Source organism: Arvicola amphibius, chromosome 1, assembly GCF_903992535.2.
Source record: "Arvicola amphibius chromosome 1, mArvAmp1.2, whole genome shotgun sequence".
Lineage (NCBI taxonomy): Eukaryota > Metazoa > Chordata > Mammalia > Rodentia > Cricetidae > Arvicola > Arvicola amphibius.
The window spans coordinates 196266977-196286636 of NC_052047.1; the positions used below are offsets into that span (position 1 = coordinate 196266977).

Consider the following 19660-nt stretch of genomic DNA (forward strand, 5'->3'; position numbering starts at 1 on the left):
AAAGAAAAGGGGACTCTGGATTCCCATGTCAACCCCTATCTAGTGTTCTTGATACTCTACTTGAATCCTCAGTGGACAAGGAGCCCAATATTCTCCCATTGCTAGACACTCCTCTCTACTGAGAAAAACAGCCCTAATTGCTGCTTCTCTGTGCTGCCGTACAGCAGTTCCTGGTCTGTCCCTGAGGCAGACGGAACAACAGCTCCTCCATCCCTTGACTCGCTTCAAGAGACAAGTCATGGGACCCTATTTTATCTTATTAGCTGAGTTCCTGCATATTAGTTAAACAGAGTTGTAATTAAATTAGAATATAGATAGGAAAGAGGCATGGTGCTACTGTGATCTTGTTCTAGTCATTGTGTCAAAGAACAAAATTAACTTTGTTTCAATATTTCTAAAAATAGCACTTTAAATATTTCCATAACAGTTTCCTTTCAAAGCAGTATGGTGCTGCTCATCTTCCTGGCTTACCAAATACACATAAAACAAAAGAATAACCAGTTCATAATTCATACCTGCTTTATCTATTAAATGTAGAGATATGGAAAATCATGACACTTCCCAGAGGGGCACCCTAAACTCTTGTGTTTCTGTAGTACTGTGAACTCACACAAACCTCTCAGAAAGCGGCCCATTATTTTGAGTCATAGGGCACGCATACTTTCTGACCCAATAATCTGGGTCCTGGGAGCTTATCCTGGGAAACTAACTTTAAAAAAAAAAAGAAAAGAAAAGAAAAAAGAAGAGAAGAAGCCAGCAAGATAATTCGCTGGGCAAGGGTGCTTGCTGCCGAGCTTGACCTCTGACCTCCATGCAAGTGCTGTGGTATGTGCATGTAATATGTGCATGCCCCCACCTGCTACACCTCACACTTAAATAAGTAAATGTAAAAATTAAAAGAGGAGGAAGGTTGAGGTTGAACTCTTGCCTAACCTGCACAAGGCCCTCAGCTAGATCCCAGCACCAAAATAAATAATGCTTTAAAAAGAGAAAGAAGGGACATTCCAGGATTAACATATCCCTGGAGTGTTGCTTAGTAGCCAGCAGCAGTGGGCTGCCTAAGTCAGTGTGATTTCATGGACTTGGAAGCATTCATGTACCCACAATCAATTAAAGCCAAGTCTGCAACTCAGTGAACTCCCTATGGGAAGAGGGCAGAGGAGACACAACGCAAGAGAGACATCAGGTACACATGCAGACAGACCACAAGGCAACACAGAACTCAGGTACACATGCAGATAGACCACAAGGCAACAGAGAACTCAGGTATGCATGCAGATAGACCACAAGGCAACAGAGAACTCAGGTATGCATGCAGATAGACCATAAGGCAACAGAGAACTCAGGTACGCGTGCAGATAGACCACAAGACAAAACAGAACTGCAAGCATGCATGCAGATAGACACAAGGCAACAGAGAACTCAGGGGCTTCATTGGAGAGGAAGATGGTGGGGCCAGGGAACTTAGGGGAAGTTTCCTGAGTTCTCAGTATTGTAAAAGGGGAAATGAGAAGAGTGGCCCGTGTCACTGGGGTTCTTCCTTCCAGAGCAAGAATGAGCCAGGAGAGGCTGCAAAGCCAGGTGTGAATGCTCTGGCTCTGGCCAGTGTGTGCTTCTGAGATGTCCCTGCAAGTCTGGTGGGGAGTTCTGATGGTGTGAGGTCTCCAGAAGCGAACTGAGACAAAACAGCTAATCCTAGTATCAGGAATAGCTTGGGAATTGTGAGGGCAATTGTATTGCTATTGTGTTCCTCAATAATGTTGAATTTTTCTTAAAACAGATTCCTGGCTTGCAGGGCTGTGGAATGAGGAGGAATGAGAGGCAGCAGATAGTCCTGACCAGGAGCCAAGGGTTGATCATCATGTAGGCTACAAGTCTTGTACCCATGTTTCCTGGTTCTACGGTTGCAGCTTTACAGAAGGCAGAGTGTGCAATAGGCAGGGCTTTATGAAGACACAGTAACACAATAATACACTCACTGGGCAGGAAAAAGTGTATGACTATGTGCATGCAGGACCAGCCATGGGGAGAAGAAGAAGGCAGTGGCCTCCTGGGGCATGCACCCATCTCAGAGCAGGTAACAAGCAACCCCGGCACTCCAACTCTGAGGACAAGCGGTACCCAAGGTGATCGTGGCATAAATGACTCCTTCGGGCAACTGTGCCGATCTGGGGACTCCAGTGGGGGGATATGCTCCATAGTGACCTGCAGGATTGATATTCAGCAGCACAGACAGAAGACAGAGAGAGGGGGGAGGCGGGAGGGGGAGAACGATGGGGAGGGAGAATGGATAAAGAGAGATGTGTAATCAAGCACAGAGACCCAGATGTGGCATGAAGCTGCCTATACTAGTTCTCAACCTGTAGCTGCAACCTCTTTGGGGGCCGAACAACCCTTTCACAGAGCTTGCCTAAGACCGTTTGCATATCAGATATTTACATCCATAACAGTAGCAAAATTGCAGTTCTGAAGCAGCAATGAAAATAATTGTATGGTTGGGGTCACCACAATATGAGGAGCTGTATTAAAGGATCGCAGTGTTGGGAAGGCTGAGAATCACTGCTCTATAGGCTACTCACTGCTGTCCCCTCGGAGGTGCGGACTCCTCAGGAGAGGCTAGGGATGTCAATTACCTGCTCTGTTCACATCCAGAGGTCACCGCGAGTCGTCACCAGTGACATGTGGCCAGAGTGGAATGTGTCATGTGGTCAGAGTGGAATGTGTCATGTGGTCAGAGTGGAATGTGTCATGTCTGGGATGTACTTTTAAGAGACAGACAGGCACTTCCCACACTCTCTTTACAGAGGATGCTTTGGTCCTGGAGGATGGCTGAGTCAACATGAGATGCACCTGAGTACCCAAATTACCCAGGATCAGAAGTGCCACACTGCTCAGAGTAGAAACCAATGCCAGGGAGTTATGGGTTACAGCTGCTGGTATTTCCCTAGCAAGATGCATCAGAATGAAGAACCTGATATATTGGGCAGAGAGGGACCTTGGTGTCTCCAGCACAAACCCTTAGCGCACTCAGCACTTGCTCAGAGGGCAGCTCTGGGACACTGATGATAAAGTAGGACAGCAGTCCCAGCATCCGGCCTTGTCAAAGAAGCCAGTACCATCCTGTTGGCCAGCCAGCTAAAGAAACACCTATGCTTAGTGCTCCTTCCTCTTACTGTAACCAGGTCACCCTGCTCTAGCAGAAATGGGGACAGCAGGCTCCCACCACCTGCTTCCCGAGCCCACTTTACCTGGAGAGTTCAAATGACACAGTGAGACGCCCCAGGCCAGGCGGTAACCAGCAGGGATGCACAGGTGTGAGACAAACACCAGCAGGCCGGGTGTTTCTGACCACTTGTTTGTGTGCAGGTGAAGCATCTGCACCCATGGTTTAGGAGACAGGTTCTGGCTGGCAGGGGCCACACCCAAGAGGGGAGATGGCTCAGGATACACGGAGGTGCTCACTAGGTGAGTCACGGTTTCTACCTTCGGGATGCTGCCAGACAGCATCGCCACACCCTCGGTTGGCTTGGGTCTGAAATCACAGCCTGGCTGGGACTTGCGCCAGCACTAGCTCAGTGGGCTGAAGAGAAGCTCGTTTGCCCACAACGCCAACCACTCATAATATCCTCGGTCCCAACAAGCCCTCCCCTCCCACACAGTTCCTGGGAATGGGGGCCGTAGGCAGGTGAGGAAAAAGACAAAAGCAAGTGTCAAGTTCCAGGTCCCATCTCAGTCTAGTCCTGTTGTTGAAGAAACGTGCAAGGCCCTGCTTCACCCAGGTCCATTCCCATTGCCAGGCACCCACACTCACCTCTGACCTTGGCAAAGTGCTGTGAAGACTGCAAACCTTCCTCCCACAGGAGGAGTAAGGAAGACCTGAGAAGATGCTAATCTTGATGTTGCTGCCGCACAGAGGCCTCTTGTCAAAGGCTTGTCCCCAGTGTGGTGTTACTGAGAGAACACTCTGGACCACTAAGAGTCTTTGGGGCTGGAGAGCTGGCTCAGCGGTTACGCATGTTTGTTTTCACAGAGGGCCCAGGTTTGTTTCTAATCACCCACGTGGATCCTCACAACTCTGGAACTCCAGTTCCAAAGGCTCTGGAGCCCCTCCTGGCCTCCCTGGGCACTAGACACAAGCATGGTATATATACACACACTTATGTATATAGAGAAGCAAACACTTATACAGATAAAAATAAATGGTTTTCTTAAAAAGAAAGCTCTAATGAAAGAGTAGAAGCCTTGTGAGAGGTCCTATATTGGGGTATCCTCAAATGGGTCACAGGAGCCCACCCTCCCTATCCTGCTTTGGCTTGGTGGCTTTGAGGTCAGCAAGTTGCACATGCCCCTCCCCCACCATGCCCCCCCCTCCTGACGGCTCTCAAAGCAGCCGATAGCAGTGTGTCTGCCCTATCCTGACGAAGAGCCTCCAAAAATTTGGGCCTGAACAAGTCTTCCTCCCTTCTAGGTTAATCCTATCAGGTATTTCACAACAGTGAGGAAAGGGGCAACGGTCAGGCTGAGGACCCTGGCCAGGAAGAGCAAGATTCTACCTCCCACCGAGGCCAGCAGCTTCTCATCACTGTCCCCGCCTCGGTGGCCTCCTCGTTTGTCAAACACACCAAGGCATTCCCTGATGAAAGGCCTTTGCTCTCTGCCCAGAATTCTCTCTCTGCAGTTACCTGCTTGCTCTGTTCCCCATAGCTTCAGACCCCAGCTGGAAGTCAGAGTGTCATGCTAACCAACTGCCTAACTGCTTCCCCGCAGCAAGCAGAGCCACTATCCTGTTTTCTGCCCTAAGAGCCATCACCAAACACAGTCTGATTTATGTGTGGTCTGTGCTCTCTCCACATGAGTGTTCTTGCCCTGCTGGGGTACGATAGTAACTGAATCCAGAGAAAGAACATGAATTATTCCCTCAAACTCAGCCTGACCTCCATATCCGTTACTGCCCAGACCACAGGCCCCTGGGCCAGCACATCTCTCCTGCACCACCTCTCTGTGGTCAGTAAACAGCCAGGAAGGAGTCTGGAACCCCGTGGATACAGGAGCATTCCAGATCCCCTCACAGGCAGGCAGGGGTTTGGACACTTCACAGAGACCAAACACTGAACTCCGTATGGCCAGTTCTCAATTGAGGCCATTTCCTGTGTCAGGTCACTTTGCCCGAGGTGAGCCTGCCTGTCACCTGGTGATGAGTCAGCACCTGTCTGTAGATTATAGCAGACCCTCAGGGCCCTAGCCGCTGGGGCATACCGATGATGGATGTGTCATATGGAACATACCGATGATGGACGTATCATATGGCTCAGCCTCTTCATAGTAGCCCTCAGGAGACTCAATCTTTGGAATAGTGAGCTGCTTCCGCTCTGGAATCTGTAGCATAAACAAACAAAGCCAACAGCTTCAGATGGGGCACACTGGGAGTCACCACGGTTAAGCTTTCACCATGGAAGAGGGAGGTGGAATATGCCTGGCTGGACTCTCAGCAAGTTGACAGGGCACCATGGTCTACCACGAACTCTGCCCTGGGGGATGTGATGGCCTCCAAGCCTTGTTTGCCTCCTCTCTAAGAAAGAATCATAGCAGGGCCATTTTTGGGGTAAGAGGTCAGGAGTGCTTTCTGCACAATCATGTGGAGCAGAGCTGGGGTCCTAGGACCCATACAATAAAGCCCGGTGTCCTGCAGATGTGTGTGTGTGTGTGTGTGTGTGTGTGTGTGAGAGAGAGAGAGAGAGAGAGAGAGAGAGAGAGAGAGAGAGAGAGAGAGAGAGAGAGAGAGAGAGAATAGGAGAGATTTTCCTCATGAAACCCAAGGAGATAGCTATAATTGTCGAGGGGCCTCTACAAGCCCAGAGTCTGAAGTCTGTGTATAAAGGGCAATGAGTATCAATGGGTATAACAGGAGCACCCCCATCCCTACCCCATGACAACCACGAGCTCAGCTGAGGCAGGTCTACAGAACCCTGGGTCTAATATCGGCTTCCACTCCACTGTGCCTGGCTTCATGTCATGGTGCCAGAGCAGGCATGAGGCAGGCTCTGTCCTACCCTTCTTCCCCCACAGCCACACAGGAAGGAGCAGGGTCACGAGGTCATATCCTAATGAGAGCAGGTGCTGTGTCCGCTGGCAGAGGTGGCTTCTGAGATGTGCCATGCCCTGTGGGCTGTCTCCCTCCTGAGGCCAGGCCTTGCATGCAGTAGGCAGGTAGGCACTCGGGAGTTGCTCGAGCTTGGCTTGCTGCCAGCACCTGGGCACAGCCTCTGATCTATGGTGTCTCTGTCACCTGGCTGACTGCCAGCAGCCTGAGGAAGGGCGGCCTATGATACCAGCTGTGGCTCCAAGTGCTGCCTCCTAGGGTCTGAGGGGAAGCGTTCTCCCCCTGGACAGTAGTCTTGGGGTTCACACATCTTAAATCAGCTAGCCCCTGGGAGGAAGTAGGTCCTATCTGGAGGGACACTCTGGGCACCCGAAATTTGGCTCTGGGTCAGGGATTGTCAGAACTGAACAAATGAGAGAGCAAAACCTCTGCCGCAGGGTTAGGGCTCATCACCACAGGATCTGTGACCGGGGAGGCCAACTTGTTTAGGAAAGAATACCAGGCCTGTTTCTTGAGAGTCTCCCCAAAGTAGAATCTACTATATACTATAGATGGATCATTTGAGGTGGCACAGGACTGTGTGAGGAACCCCAACAGTGGAGCATTCTAGCAATATGACTTTGAATATTGATTTGTCTAGACTGTAGTGTAAAAAGAAGCACAAATGTCTGTTACTTGGAGTCAGGGAAGATTAAACTGTGCTAGGCAATATTAAGAGTTTAGTAAGTGTGTGATTTTATTAGCCAAAAACATCAAAGTCCCATGCATATGTCCTATGATCCCAGAGACAGTGACTTATCAGCAGAGGTCAAAGGACAGAAAACTGTAGTGTGAAGCGGCGGGGCTGCGTCCCGCCACCCGCCACCCGGCCGCCGGCTAGCTTTACACCCGAAATAATTACACGGAAACTGTATTCTTTTAAACACTGCCTGGCCCATAGTTTCAGCCTCTTATTGGTTAATTCTCACATCTTCCTTTAACCCATATTTAGTAATCTGGGTAGCACCATGAGGTGTGCCTTACCAGGAGAGATCTTAACCTGCGTCCATCTCGGAGAGGAGCAGCATGGAGCCTCACCACGCGACTCCCTGAAGCGTCTCCTCCACTCTACTTCCTTGTTCCCACAATTCTGTTCTGTCTACTCCACCTACCTAATTTTCTGTTCTTAAAGGGCCAAGGCAGTTTTCTTTATTAATTAACCAATGAAAGAAACATAGACAGATAACTCTCCTCCATCAGAAAACCTAATGTTCCAGGGCTAAGAAGAAAGGACCACTGTGTTCGTGCCAGCATCATCAAGATGCAAAGACTGTGATTGTGACAGATAGTCTTATGTCAACTTGATAGAAACTAGCGTTATCTCGGAGGAGGGACGCTCAACTGAGAAAAAGCCTCCATAAGATCTATAGTGATTGATGGGGGAGGGCCCAGCCCATTGTGGGCGGGGCTGCGCCTGGGCTGGTGGGCCTGGGTTCTGTAAGAAAGCAGGCTGAGCAAGCCATGGGAAGCAAGCCAGTAAGCAGCACCGGTCCATGGCCTCTGTGTCAGCTCCTGCCTCCAGGCTCCTGCCCTGTTTGAGTGCCTGTCCCGATTCCCCTCGATGATGCACAGCGCTGTGGGAGTGTGAGCCACACAAACCCTTTCCTCTCCATCTTGCTTTTTGGTCATTTTGCTTCATCACAGCAATAGAAACCCTAACAAAGGCAGTGATCATTAGCAGAGGACACAGAAGACAGCTGATTTCAATGCTGAAATAGTTAGCCAGCAGGAAAGACAAAGAAGAACCCTCCCTGAGCGGCAGAGTTTACCAAGATGCATACTTCTGCTTGTTCTCCAAAGAGCACATACTTTAGGGAACTTTTGCCTCTTAGGGAATCTTAGTCAGCTACTTGATCCTGGGGTCACAGTGTGGGGAAACCATCCACAGACCATGCATGCTAAGGAAGTGTAGCTGGTGCAAGAAAATGAAGCTAAACAAAGCAGGTAGCTGATGGGGGACCAAAGGGCTGAGGGCTCTTGTGTACCAGACCCTAAGATGAGACATAAAGATAAGATGCAAAGATGAAGGGTGGCCCGGATGACCTGAGGCACTCACGCATCCTTCCCTGGCAAGCGCACTGTGGAAAGTTCTGGGGCCATAGCAAGTGGGCAGACCACTTCCCACGATGGCCATGGAAATGCCTTTGGGTATCAGCTGCTTCCCCCAGCAGAAAGGTCCCTTGAGATCGGTGCTAATGTCACGGTCAGTCCTCAAGTCAGGGGTGGGGTGGGGATGGTATGCTTGTCAAGATGGAAAGTGGTGGCCAGCAAACATCTGTTTCTCTTGCAATGACCACAGCACCTGGCTGCGCACACTGCAGCCTGGAAAGACCTCAGCTGTCTGAGTCATGGTTCACACCCACAAGTTTGCTCCAGACCCCTGGCTGCCCTTCCCTGCTGCTTGGACCTGGTCCTCTCTGACTCCATGGGGACTGAAGTGGTGACCTACTCACCAGAGATAAGCCAGGGTTCAGAGCTGACAAGCATCCCAAGCCCAGGACAGAGACTGCCACCCTGGTCCAGACAGAGGTGCTGTGGGCCCAGCATTTTACTCTGATAGTCTAGTGTCAGGAGAAGGAAGACAGAGTCGCTGACTGAGAAAAGGAGGTCACTCAGGCTCAGGCCCTGGGGTGGAACTGCCATGTGTCCTGCCTGGGAGGCCTACATGACAATGACTCTTGTGTTTCTGCCTCCTGACTCACCTGCCCCTGCTTCTCTGGAAACACTGGAGTAAGATTTTCACTGTTTCAGGCATAGCGAGCAGGAAGGTTTAGGGGCACAAGCATGAACACACACGTGTGGGCAGGAAAGAGAGGGCCTGGGTAGGGGAGTGGCCTTCCTCATGCCACATCTGGAAGCACCTAAGGGTGGTAGTGGGTGTCTAAGACAGAATTTGGAAGGCCTTGGATACTCCACACCCTTCTAGCAAAGAAAGTCCCTCTGGTGGAGGGAGGGACTTGCACAGTAAGGTCAACCAGAACTACTACAACTTTCTACAGGCCTGCAGACTGTCCACAGGACAATCACCACACCTCAGAAAGGCCCTTGAGACTGAGCTAGTCCTAGGCGGTGACATTTTCTCCAACTCCAGCACTCATGTTCTCTTAGATGTGGCTCTCGAGCCTCCCCATACTGAGCAGTCCCATTACAGACAGCACAGGAAGTAGCTCTCAGGGGGATCATGTCTACCTTGTCGTCAGTGAGAGCTCTGCGGTGCCAGTGGCACTTGGGGGAGCTGGAAGGAACACAGCCCTCACTGACATACAGAGTCAACAAGAACCTGTGTTCAGATCCCATCTCTCTGCCTCCCCGACGTCAGCCTGGACCAGGACTCTCATGGCTCTGAGACAGTGACAGAGCCACCTGTCCCTTGAGGGGCAGCAGGGGAACAGATTTTCATGGAGTGGGGTGGAAGTTCAGAAAGAGGCTACCAACAGCATCACAGGGACACCCAGAGATGAAAATCGGCTCTCCAACAATCATTCTGCCCTACATGAAGAGCCCCACCAGCTCCCACTCGGGTCAGGAAACATCTAGCATAGGGCATCAACCAGGGTACTTGAGAACCACCTCATCGCCCCATGTGGTGGAGCTGTGTTTCCCAACTTGAGGGACCCTGCTGTCCTTAGAAAGCTTTGAACTGGATGCTGGGTCAGAACCATTCCGGGCCTGAGATCCTTCCCGAGTCTCACAGATCCGGTGATGTCCCACTTGCGTAGAGCTCTGTGGCTATGGAGGAATGGTGCAGAGCCCCTGCTTCCTAAAGACAACCGCCTAGACATGGTCTTGGATCTTTTCTAGGAAGCCTCCCTCTGGGGAAAGATACTGAGGTCAGATCCTGACACTGTCACTTCTAGACTGAGACAGTGAGCTTCCTCTGCTTTGTCCTGGCTGGATTTTTAAAAAGTCAACTTGACACAAGCTACCTGGAAGGAGGGAGCCACAATTGAGAAAATGTATTTATAAGACGGGCCTGTCATACATATAGGGCATTTTCTTGATTAGTGATTGATGTGGGAGGCCCAGGCCATTGTGGGCAGTGCCACCCCTGGGAAGGCTAACCTAGATGACGTAGGAGAGCACACTGAACAAATTGGGGGAGAAGGCCAGCAAGAAACACCGTCTGTGTCTTCTGATTCCGTCCCTGCCTCTAGGTACCTGCTTTAAGTTACTGCTTGACTTTCTGCAGTGATGGACCTGGAACTGTGGGCTGAAATAAGCCCTGTCCTCTTCAAGTCACTTTTGGCCATAATGTCTGTCACAGCGATAGAAACCTAGCATACCCTAACATGTAAACACTGTGACTCACCACACTGAATGCTGCCTTAGTGTGGCACCTCCAGTGCTGTGTGCCTTACAGACTCAGCCCAGTGAACCGGTCCATCTGGTCAGACAGATGTCAGCATCACTGTCACTTAAACACTGAAGAGCAAAGGGCTGGAGACTTGAAATAACTTGCTCGTGGTCAAGTGCTGGCCAAAGTGAGATCTGAACACAGGACTGTATGATCTATGATTGTACACATCATTCATCCATCCATCCAAATATCTATTCACTTACCCACCACCCATCCAGCTATCCATCCACCCATTTATTTATCCACTCTCCTACACCCCTATCCATACTTATCCACCCACCCATCTACCCAATCACCATAAATCTACCTACCCGTTCGCCCACCCATCCAACCAATCACCATCAACCTACCTATCCACCCAGCCATTCACCCAATCACCATCAATTTACCTATTCACCCAATCACCATCAACCTACCTATCTACCCAATCACCATCAACCTACCTACCTATCCCATCTATCCATCCATCCAATCACCAACTTACCTACCCATCCATCCATCCATCCATCCATCCAATCACCGTCAACCTATCTACCTATCCACCCATCCATCTAGCCACCCACCCCAATGTGTAACTATTTCTATATGGCCTACTTGGAATAGATACTATATCAGGTGGTGGATAAAAGGTATCATCCTTGTTCTGTAGAGCTTATATCTCATGGAGAAGATAAACAATAAGACAACAATGTCAGGAATGGTGGGGGCCAAGGTTGGACACAATGTAACTGAGACAGAGCAGGAATACAGTTGCTTCTTTGTCCAGACCAGGAAAGTCTAAGAGCTTCTGAGAGAAGAGGAGGGGTCAGTCACAGGCAAGCCAGTAGCCCAAGAGTACAAAGTCTTTGAGGCAGAGCCAGCCTCGGGGCAGCAGGGCAGTGAGTGAAAAGCCAGCATGAGGAGGCTGCACACACTGCTGTTGGGCAGGAGGCGGAACCTGGGGACCATGGTGGGAACAGGATGTCCCTTTCCAAGCTTTACAAGACGGAGGGGTGGGTTTCAAGTATAAGGTACAATGTGGCACAAATTCTTTCTCTCTTCTCTATACTGGAGACAAAGTCTCACTTTTAGGCCATGCTGACCTGGAACTCCCTTGTAGCCCAGGCCAGCCTAGAACTCATGAAGAACCTCCTACCTGAGACTCCTGTGTGCTGGAATTATAGGCATGAGCCACCACACTTGGCTAAGAATTATCTTTTTAGAAGGCCACAAACTCATGGACTGGTGACCAGAACAGTTTATGGCCATGCAGTGTTAGGTACAAGGTAACACTTGACAAGAACATTTGACAAAGCCTTCCCAGGCACATTTCTCATAGCACCTGGAGCATCCTGGCCAGGCTTCCTGTGTTCTGACTTCCCTGAGCTGTCTCCTGCACACAGAATGTGCTCAGAATGTGTCAGATGCTTGGAGGACTGATAGACACCCATGGGGACAAATGCAACCTCTGAGAGCTCAAGGCGGGAGGTGGATCAGGTGTCCTGCTTTGACACTCACCGTCTTGGGTGGAGGAAGATCTGGAAGGCTCTTCTGTGGGGCTGAGGAGTGCCGGCTGGACTCCCCATTGGTCAGTGGACCCTGCTCCTCGGGCACTGTGGGCATCAAGATGAGAATGCTTCAGTGAGGGGCACAGGCTCTCATTACTCAGGATGTCTGCTCACTTGTCCTGGCCCTGTCCTGTGTATTCTATTTGAGCAGGTGTTAATTACCCAGGCAGGCAATTCCTCCAAGAATAGGACATAGCAATGGCTGACCCTACACAGATTCCTCAGAAGTAGCCAGCATGGGGTTTCTGGAAGGCTCTGTACCTGCCCCCTACCTGCCCTATTTTCAAAAATTGCCCAGCCACAGAGACTCAGTGGGCATGGCAGCTGCTTGGCTGTCACTATATTGAGCCACACAAAGCACTGACCTGGTGATTATGGCTCTTTCCTCCCACCATTTACCCAGAAGGTCGAGTGGCCATGGCACTGCATGAACTTCTCAGACCCTGACTTGTCTTGGGGGAGGGTGGGGAGAGGGCGTGGACACCGCACCAAAGAAGTTAGGCTATGAACTTCCGAGTATCTCCAGTTCAACCAGCCCGGCAAGACAGTTCAGGCTGGCGGAGGGTTCCAAGGTGAGCCCTTATCGGGATATGTCAGAGTCTCTAGGGGAACCCCTTCTCAACTCTCTCTACGTCTTTCTGTTTGGAAATTATAGAAAACCTTCGTGTGAGCCCTGCTGCTGAACGTTCTAAGATGCTCTGGCCACACACACACCAGACGAGCTAAGAGAAAATGCTTTAGGCAGAGATGTAAGGTATCAGGGACAAGGCACCGAGTCCTTTCAGGAGAGAACCCTTGCTGCTCGAGAGTATGCTATGAGCTTCATCTTTTAATATCACAGTTGCTGACACCACCATTTCTCCTCCCTCCCTCCCTCAAGCAGACTTTCACTCAGAGGCAGGCTGGAACCGTGGGATCAGCACCACACACGGCTGCTCTCCTAGAATGTCTGAATTATGACTTCCTCTTCCTGCAATGATGCTGGGAAAAGCCAAGAGATTTTAGGGGCAGATTCCTTGTCCAATAGGCAAGAAGGTGGTGGCCCCATTGAAACATCCAAAAATATATAAACCCAAAATACCATTCACCAAAATATGGATTCCAAAAATAGACCTCTGGGCCTGTCTGTGAACTGACTGGGAGGGAGGTGAGGAGGATGGGTGAAGCCAGGCAGCCCAGCAGCCCTCAGGGCCTTGTACCTTCAAGCGGAGATGCTGAGTTCTGCTCCCTGTTGACTGACACTTTGTTCATGTAAATATACTCCTCATCAGAACCTGCAGAAGGAAAAACAGGAGATGTGGCTTCATGTGACTTTGTTTCACCCCCAGAAAGAGACCGTGCCCACCTAAGGTATCTTCGCATGCTCAGGACCCAGGGAGAGCACTTGGCCCGGGGTTGGCACGATGGCTCAGTGATCAAGAGCAGCTGCTGTGCTTGCAGATAGATAACCAGGGTTCAGTCATCAGCACCCACACAGCGGCTCACAGCTACCTGCATCTGCAGTTCCAGGGGCTGCAACACCGTCTGCTGGCCTCTGTAGGCACCGGGTACATATGTGACGTACATACACACATAGGCAAACCACTTAGATGTGTGAAATAAAACGAAGTAATTAATCATGAAAAAGGAGCATTTGGGATTTCAAGCTGTGTAAAGAGTTAGTCAGAGACAGGTGGCAGACTTCTAGTGTAGAAATGACAAGATGCTGATGCTGGCTTTCTACCCAAGGGTGAGGGACAGACAGGGGAAGGCCACAGAGAGCTGCAGGGCTAGGCTATGTAAACAGAGATTGTGTTTTAATTTCCAGCTACCCAGACCCGAATAACCACACAGAAACTATATTAATTACAATACTGCTTGGCCGACAGCTCATATTCCTAGCTAGCTCTTATATCTTAAATTAACCCATTTCTGTTCATCTATGTATCGCCACAACTGTGGCTTACTGGTAAAATTTTGGCATCTTTCTTCTTGGGCAGCTACATGGCGTCTACTTGACTCTGCCTCCTTTTCCTCCTCTACCTCTGCTTGGAATTCCAGCCTCGCTATATTCTGCCCTGCCGTAGGTCAAAGTAGCTTCTTTACTTGGTGGCAGCATGGGCCACCTGCTTTCCAGAGGTGAGGTGGTAAACATGGCTCCCAGAGCTAGAAGAAAACAGACCTCTGCCATGTTGGAAAGGTGAGCAGGGTGGAGCCAACAGCCAAAGCAGCCAGCAGCTCTGATCCTAGCCATGCCTGCTTAAGAGTTTAGAGCAGTGATCCACAATAAAAAAATATTCAGATGAAAATAAACCTCTAGATGGGATATAATGTGTTTTAAAAATGTACAGAGGCTTAAGGAAAAGAAAGAAAATGGGTATAGGCAATTATAGAAAAAATAGCTTTTAAAAAATAAAACAAAGCTTTTAAAGAGACAGTAAAAGTAATATAAAAGAGTACAAACAGTCATAAATGAGTAAAGATAATAAAGTAAATATTAAAAAGTAATAGAGCAAAAAATAAGCCAGGTAAAGACAGAAAACACACAGAGAGTATGGATTATGTATATTATTGTATTTTCTTTAAAATTTTTGACTGTTAATGATCTAACTGCAGAGAGACATTGGATAATAGAAAAAAACTTCTGAATTAAATCAGCCAGTATATTTCAAGGATGTGTTGACCTCAGAATGGAAACCAGGAAATTAAGCAAGATTGGCTTAAAAAGGAGAAACCTCTTGATAAAGAGAAATAACAACTCATCTACAGAGGGGAACCCCACATCAAGAACGGGTAAACAAAAGGCCATTCATCCCTCAAAGAGCTATGGGTGCATTCCATAAACTGAAGATGTCTCTGGATCCCTTGGCGTTGTGAAATATTTCCTATCTGCCTTTCTCACACTATATGAATCATCAGAATGGACTAAAATCAGAAGTGTCGAGCATTAAAGTAAACCATGCGAAGGGCCTGGACATTTAGCTCCCAAAGCCCAGGGTGAAGGGGGGGGGGGATCAGCTTAGGCTGCTGGAGGAGGAGCAGCTGAATGGACAAATGGCTCAGGGCAAGAAGACTGGGCACAGGAAGTGACGAGCACCAGTACTTTGTTCTGTCCTGTGGATTGAAACTTGTAGTACTACAACCCAGGCCCTCTTTTAAATTACTGATGAACAGGTCAGGCCACCATTCTGGTTGGTGCCTTCTGGCAGAGGGGCGCCAGCATCCTGCCACATGCCTGGTTCTTGGCCCCTATGCACCCATTCTCAGAGGCTGGTGAGAAGACCCTCCATGATTTCTCTTCTTTTGAACCCTCTTGATGGCCCTCTGTAGCTCTTAATTTGCATTTCCTAGCGACACACAGCTGGCAAATTCCTGTGGTTGGACAGTATTCCTGAGCCAATAAACTCAGTGCAAACCTTTGCCAAAGGATCTAATTCAATGGCAGGCTCTTCCATGGTCATAGACTGCTGACTCCAGCCAAGGGCTTGCAAAACAAGCTAGAGAGCCCAGAGGGTCAGGAGGAGGCCAGATGGGTTCGAGTCGTCAGTCACAGTGGCACCATTTCAGTGGCCAGCCATGCCAGGACCAGTAAGCAACATTGCCACAGCCCAGATGTCTCTGCTGGTGTGATGGGGATGGGGAGAGATGAGAGACAGAGCTCTGCCAAGCTATGCTGTGTGCAGCAACTTCTGGAAAGAACCCCTAATCTCTGAGCCTCGGTGGTCTTCTCTGCTCAGATGGAAAGCCATCAAGATGAAAGCCTGCCCGTTGACCAAACAGAACTCAAATTTAAGGAATATGGAAAAGTAAGATCAATTTATAGCTGACAAAGATTAGAGGCAAGAAACTTAAAGGCTCCAAATAAGGAAATGGTAAAGGACACCACAACTCCTCAAATTCAGAAGGCTTCGCCACTGGTCTGCAAAACCAAATGGATTGCCAGAGACTGGGAATTGACAGTCACCTGAATTTGATTCTGGAAGGCAAGTTTACACCACCGTGTCCTTTGTTCTAGCCTTTCTACAATTAGAAATCTGTCTGACAGACGTGCTCCAGACACAAACAGAATCTTACTTGAAATTGCTCATTGTAATATTGTCTGAAGCCTTTGGTTTGGTTTGAAAGCACTGTAACTGAAATGCCTATCAATAGGGGGAAGGGGACCCGCCATCTGCAGAGTGGCACTTCTCATAGAACTGGGGCAAGGGAGGGAGGAAGGGCTGACCCTCTTGGCTACAGTTGGATGGGCAGAACATGTGCAATGTCCCTCTCAGAGGAGCAACCGCTGGAACATTCTGCAGTCTTAAGCAGGGGAATATGCTTCTTGCTGACAAAGGCACAGCATGTATCAGACTGCCAAGTCCCCACTAGAAGAGCATTCGATCCGTGCCCTGTCATCAGCCAAAAACAGGGTCTATCAAATTAAAAATAAAAACTCAGAAAACCCAGAGAGATGATCCCATTGAAAAGTATGAAGTTACTCACACAGGTGCACATACATGTGCTCATATGGACACGGATATAGACAGACACATATGTGCTCACATGGACATGGATATACACACGTACACACGCATACACGCACACACGCACACATGTACGCATGCACACACACACTCCCGCCCTCTCATACCCTCTCATACCCTCTCATTCTTCATCCCACATGTGAGGATCATAATGAGCAGAGCGTCTCCCCTCACACAGAGAGAGCCGAGTCTGTGGAGATACAGTGAGGCATGGGAGGGTGTTTAAGAGAAAGGCAGACGGTATAATGGGAGTGTTTCGGGATTCAGTCTTGGATAGCACATTTAATCCAGGTGACGACTGGAGAAAGAATACAGAGGTTAGGTCTGCCTGCTCTGGCTCCAGCCTTCACAACTGGAGCCCTCTGGGCAAGTGACTTGCCAAGCCCTGGTCACTTCACTGGTTAATGGCATTAACACCAACTCCCTTACAACTATGAGCTAAGGATTAAATGACATAATCTGAGTCACTGCACACATTACACGCTGTCCTAGAACACCATTGGTACCATCTGTGTCAATTCCCCGTAGTCTAGCAATGCAAAGAAGACCAGGAGGCATAGTTTGCAGATAGTAGCAACTAATACATGCATGTCAGCCCTGAGAATCTCAAGCGGGGGTCACAAGCCTCCACATGGTTGAACAGAGTCATCTTTGGACTTGGGGATCTCTGGTGGTTTTTACATTGGGGCACTTGATTAGATCTCCATAGCTCCCCACCATCAATCTGTAGCAGAGGCCAAGAGTTGGGAAAGTCAGAGAGATAAAACCCACCCTCCAGGGAACTAAGGCAAAAGGGATTGAGAACGGAAGGTACTGCCTGCACACTGGCACCAGATGACAGCCAGCTTTCTCACAGGGGTTGTCTTTATAAGGATGTTACAAACTTACAGCTTTATAACAATGTTCCAATGTTACAGATTTATGACAATGTTACAGTGTTGCATCTTTAAAGGTCTGGGAGCCTGCCGTTTGAAGGGTTCCATCAATGAGTCCTCTGTGAGGTGACTCATCCCTCTCTAACCTTCCTCTTTGTAGTGTGGATTCCCCTCTGTTTCCCACCAGTGCTGCTTTGATGTGCAGCCTGGCAGGCGCGGATACAAAGCTAAGAGCCTGGGAACTGTGCAGTTTCCTGGAGAGGCCCTTGATGACTGGGAGTGGGTATCCAGGATGCTTCCTCCAGAAGGGAATGGCTACAGGGATCTAGGAACACACTTCAACTTTATTATTGCCACACAGGGAAGATACTTTCTACTGGGAACAAAGGGAAGGGAGCCCCAAAGAACAGCCCGAGATTCAGGCTAGATTCAGGGAGCATTCTGGACTGTGACAACTGAAGCAGGTTAATACTTCCTTCCCCTGGCAGGGATGGTGGCCACTCCTGCTGAGAGGCAGATGGATCTGATGCCCTCTGATGGCTCTCACTGTCCTCACACAGGATCTAGTCACAAACACAGGCATAAAAGTCAGCTGGACTCCACTGCCAGGATTTCGCAAAGCTTTTCTTCTAAAAGCAATTCTGAATTTACTACAAACGAAACCACCCGAGTGGAAGAATAACACAGGCGCATTCACGGCAGCCTTTCCCGCTTCACCGCTGAGAAAACGTGAACACCCCACACAGACACAAGCAAGTAAATACAGGCAGAACATTCCAGAGATGAAAGGAACCAATTACAGACACAGCTCCAATGAGTCTCCAAAGGGAGCCACAGTAGACCCAGAATGATGGCACTTATACACAATTCCCGAACAGATGCCGTGGCGTGGAGATGGGAAGGAGATTAGAGAAAACAGAGCAAGGCTGGATTTAAGAAAAACAATTGTATGTGCATATGCATGTAGGGGTCAGAGGTCAACTAGAAATGTTCCTCCTTAATCACTCTTTGGCTTTTGTTGACAGTGTCTGTGTGTGTGTGTGTGTGAGTCCTCTTCTATTTATACATGCATGTACACAATGTGGCTGTGTTTACATGTGAGCGGGCTCACCTGTGCAGGTACAGGTGGAAGCCAGAGATTGAGGCTGGGTATCTTTCCCACCTACTTTTCTTGGCTAGCACCCTATGGAGATTTGCCCACTTCCACCTCCCCATGGGAATACAGGTGCCTGTGAAGGGTCTGGCTTTGTGGGTGGTGGGGATCAAACTCGGGTCTTCCGAAGTTTGTACTGCAAGAACTTTACTGACTGAGCCATCTTCCCAGAAGAGAGAATTCTCTGGAGTATCCTGTATAGTTTTAGATAGGGGCTACTCTGGTGTATACAATTATCAAAAGTTGCTGAATTGCATACTTAAGGTCTGTGCACTTTATTGTATGTAAATTCTACCACAAAAAATGGTGGGAAAATTATGAACTCATGATTCTGCAATTTATAATCTTAAAACTATATTTTCTTCTCCCCCTCAGGCCACATAATACTAGTCATGGTATTTACACTCCACAGCCTGAGTTCCCTGTGTGGGAATAGCACCAACCGCATAGAGTTGTCTTAAAGAAATGAATTCATACAAGTGCAACCTCCATGGGCAGCACACAAGCCCTAGGTTTTCATAACAACCTCCTGTTACCCAAGGAAGCCCTGGCCATTCTTAACAACTTCCTGTCTCCTCTCTTTTAACCAGTAGGGACAGAGGGCTTTGGACATGCTCCACTTAAAATCCCACTCCCCCGGTATGTGGAGTGTGAAGAGGGTTCCCAGCCAAGTCAGGTTGCCATGGACCGCTGTCATGAGCTCAGCTGTGCCCATTCATAGAGCAAACCCTAGTCTCTGGGCTTTCAGAACTTTTATTTGGACAGAGAGCCTAAAACTGAGGTTCCAGGGTGATCCTAGTCCATGTGGCTAGATAAGATAAGATAAGACAAGATAAGATTAGAAGACATACACACAGAGGTGGCCTCGTGAGAACATGCCAGGGAGAAAGTCCTCAGAAAGAGCCAGCTTTGCTGACTCCTGTGAAGCGCACAACGCCTGTCTGCGCTCTAAGCGCTACCATATAGTTAGCGAGCTTCGGGCAAGGGGCTGGAGGTTGAAACACACAAACACATACCAACAGAGAGACAGGGACACGGACCTCTAGTCACTGGTAAGAAGCCCTTTATTCAGTGGCACCATGGA

General features: G+C 49.1%; 1 protein-coding gene across 1 annotated transcript in view; it reads right to left on the reverse strand.

Annotated features, from left to right (window-relative positions):
• The window catches only part of Afap1l2 (actin filament associated protein 1 like 2), a 103279-nt gene that overhangs the window by 20419 nt on the left and 63200 nt on the right, over positions 1-19660 (reverse strand). The window contains exons 3-5 of the mRNA XM_038330541.1: positions 13243-13317; positions 11994-12088; positions 5286-5376 (exon numbers count right to left, since the gene is read on the reverse strand). Of these exons, the coding sequence (XP_038186469.1) occupies positions 5286-5376; positions 11994-12088; positions 13243-13317 (261 nt within the window). The remainder of the gene's footprint in view (positions 1-5285; positions 5377-11993; positions 12089-13242; positions 13318-19660) is intronic.